Source organism: Octopus bimaculoides, chromosome 2 (genome assembly GCF_001194135.2).
Source record: "Octopus bimaculoides isolate UCB-OBI-ISO-001 chromosome 2, ASM119413v2, whole genome shotgun sequence".
Taxonomy (NCBI): Eukaryota; Metazoa; Mollusca; class Cephalopoda; order Octopoda; family Octopodidae; genus Octopus; species Octopus bimaculoides.
The window spans coordinates 69,477,512-69,478,699 of NC_068982.1; the positions used below are offsets into that span (position 1 = coordinate 69,477,512).

The 1,188-nt window shown below is 33.4% G+C and overlaps 1 protein-coding gene across 4 annotated transcripts in view; it reads left to right on the top strand.

Moving 5' to 3' along the window:
- The first annotated feature begins 46 nt into the window (after positions 1 to 46).
- The window catches only part of LOC106871802 (survival motor neuron protein), a 21,259-nt gene continuing 20,117 nt past the window's right edge, over positions 47 to 1,188 (top strand). The window contains exon 1 of one of the 4 annotated variants that reach the window (XM_014918445.2): positions 47 to 113. In XM_014918445.2, the coding sequence (XP_014773931.1) occupies positions 66 to 113 (48 nt within the window). In that variant the 5' untranslated portion in view covers positions 47 to 65. Of the gene's footprint in view, positions 114 to 409; positions 567 to 589; positions 929 to 1,188 lie in introns of those variants that run through there. The other 3 variants (XM_014918446.2, XM_014918448.2, XM_014918447.2) reach the window with 3 other exon arrangements.

Sequence of the window (1,188 nt, forward strand, 5' to 3'; positions counted from 1 at the left end):
CTATGTGTGCGTGCTAGAGCTATAAAAAAATCAGCTAAGTTTAGTTGTATTAAAACCGCCTTTGAATGAAAATAACTCTTGAATTGTATGCCCTACAGCGACATCAGTTCTCTGTAAATATTTATATTTATTACTTATTTATTTATTTATTATTATTTATTGAATATCTTCATTTACTTATTTCTCTCTCTTTTATTTATTTCTATGGATGAAGCAAACTTGTTTACGGCAAATTACCAACATTACCTTTTTGCAGTAAATAATCACAGAAGAATAGAAAGAATCTTTATTTAATATGTAACAAACTGATGTGGTTGTTATAATGTGATCTACTATTATTATTTTTATTATTATTCATATTTTTGTGAATATGCTAATTTATTTATGCCTCCTCTAATACTAAATGGAAGTTTGTCAAGTGGGGATATGTTTACACCGGGCACCGCATGATGAATACAATATTTGAAAATTACGAACCGTACATACTTCTGAAAACTGTAAAAATTTTATTTCAGATTTAAATTATGTCAGAAACTAACGGTTACCTTGTATTCCAACGAGGTCAGGTACTGTAACAAACTGTGTATAGGCTTACTGTGCCAAATTTGAAACCAATGTTTTGTTTGTAAACCTCACATGCGATTCCTTAATCTGAATATTTGATAACAGTTTTATTGAAGTTAAATTGTTTCTTTGACATGATTGTTTCCACACACTACTAAACTATGTTTCATTTATGTATCATCAGATCAGCTCCGTAACATAATCAACGATCCCTCAACCCTTTATTAATATCATGTCAACTGAATTGTTATATTGTTCGTCGTAAAATATATTCATTCATTTTGGTTTTTGTTTTCTCACCATATCCATAGAGAACAATTGAAATAGTTACATGGATAAAACACTGGAACAGCAACCAACTCATGTACCGTAAATTTAAACATTCTGTTGTGTTTTTGTGCTGCTAGCTAGTCGTGAGTGGTCGATCCTAACCCTAACCCTAACCCTATCCCTAACCCTATCCTTAACCCTAAACACGTATTCATTTGCACACGCTCACACGCGCACTTTTTGTAGGATCGACCACTCACGATAGGGTTAGGGTTAGGATCGACCACTCACGACTAGCTAGCGCGACTGCGCGTTCGGGACCATGCTGCTTTAGTAGTACCGAAAATGTTCTTG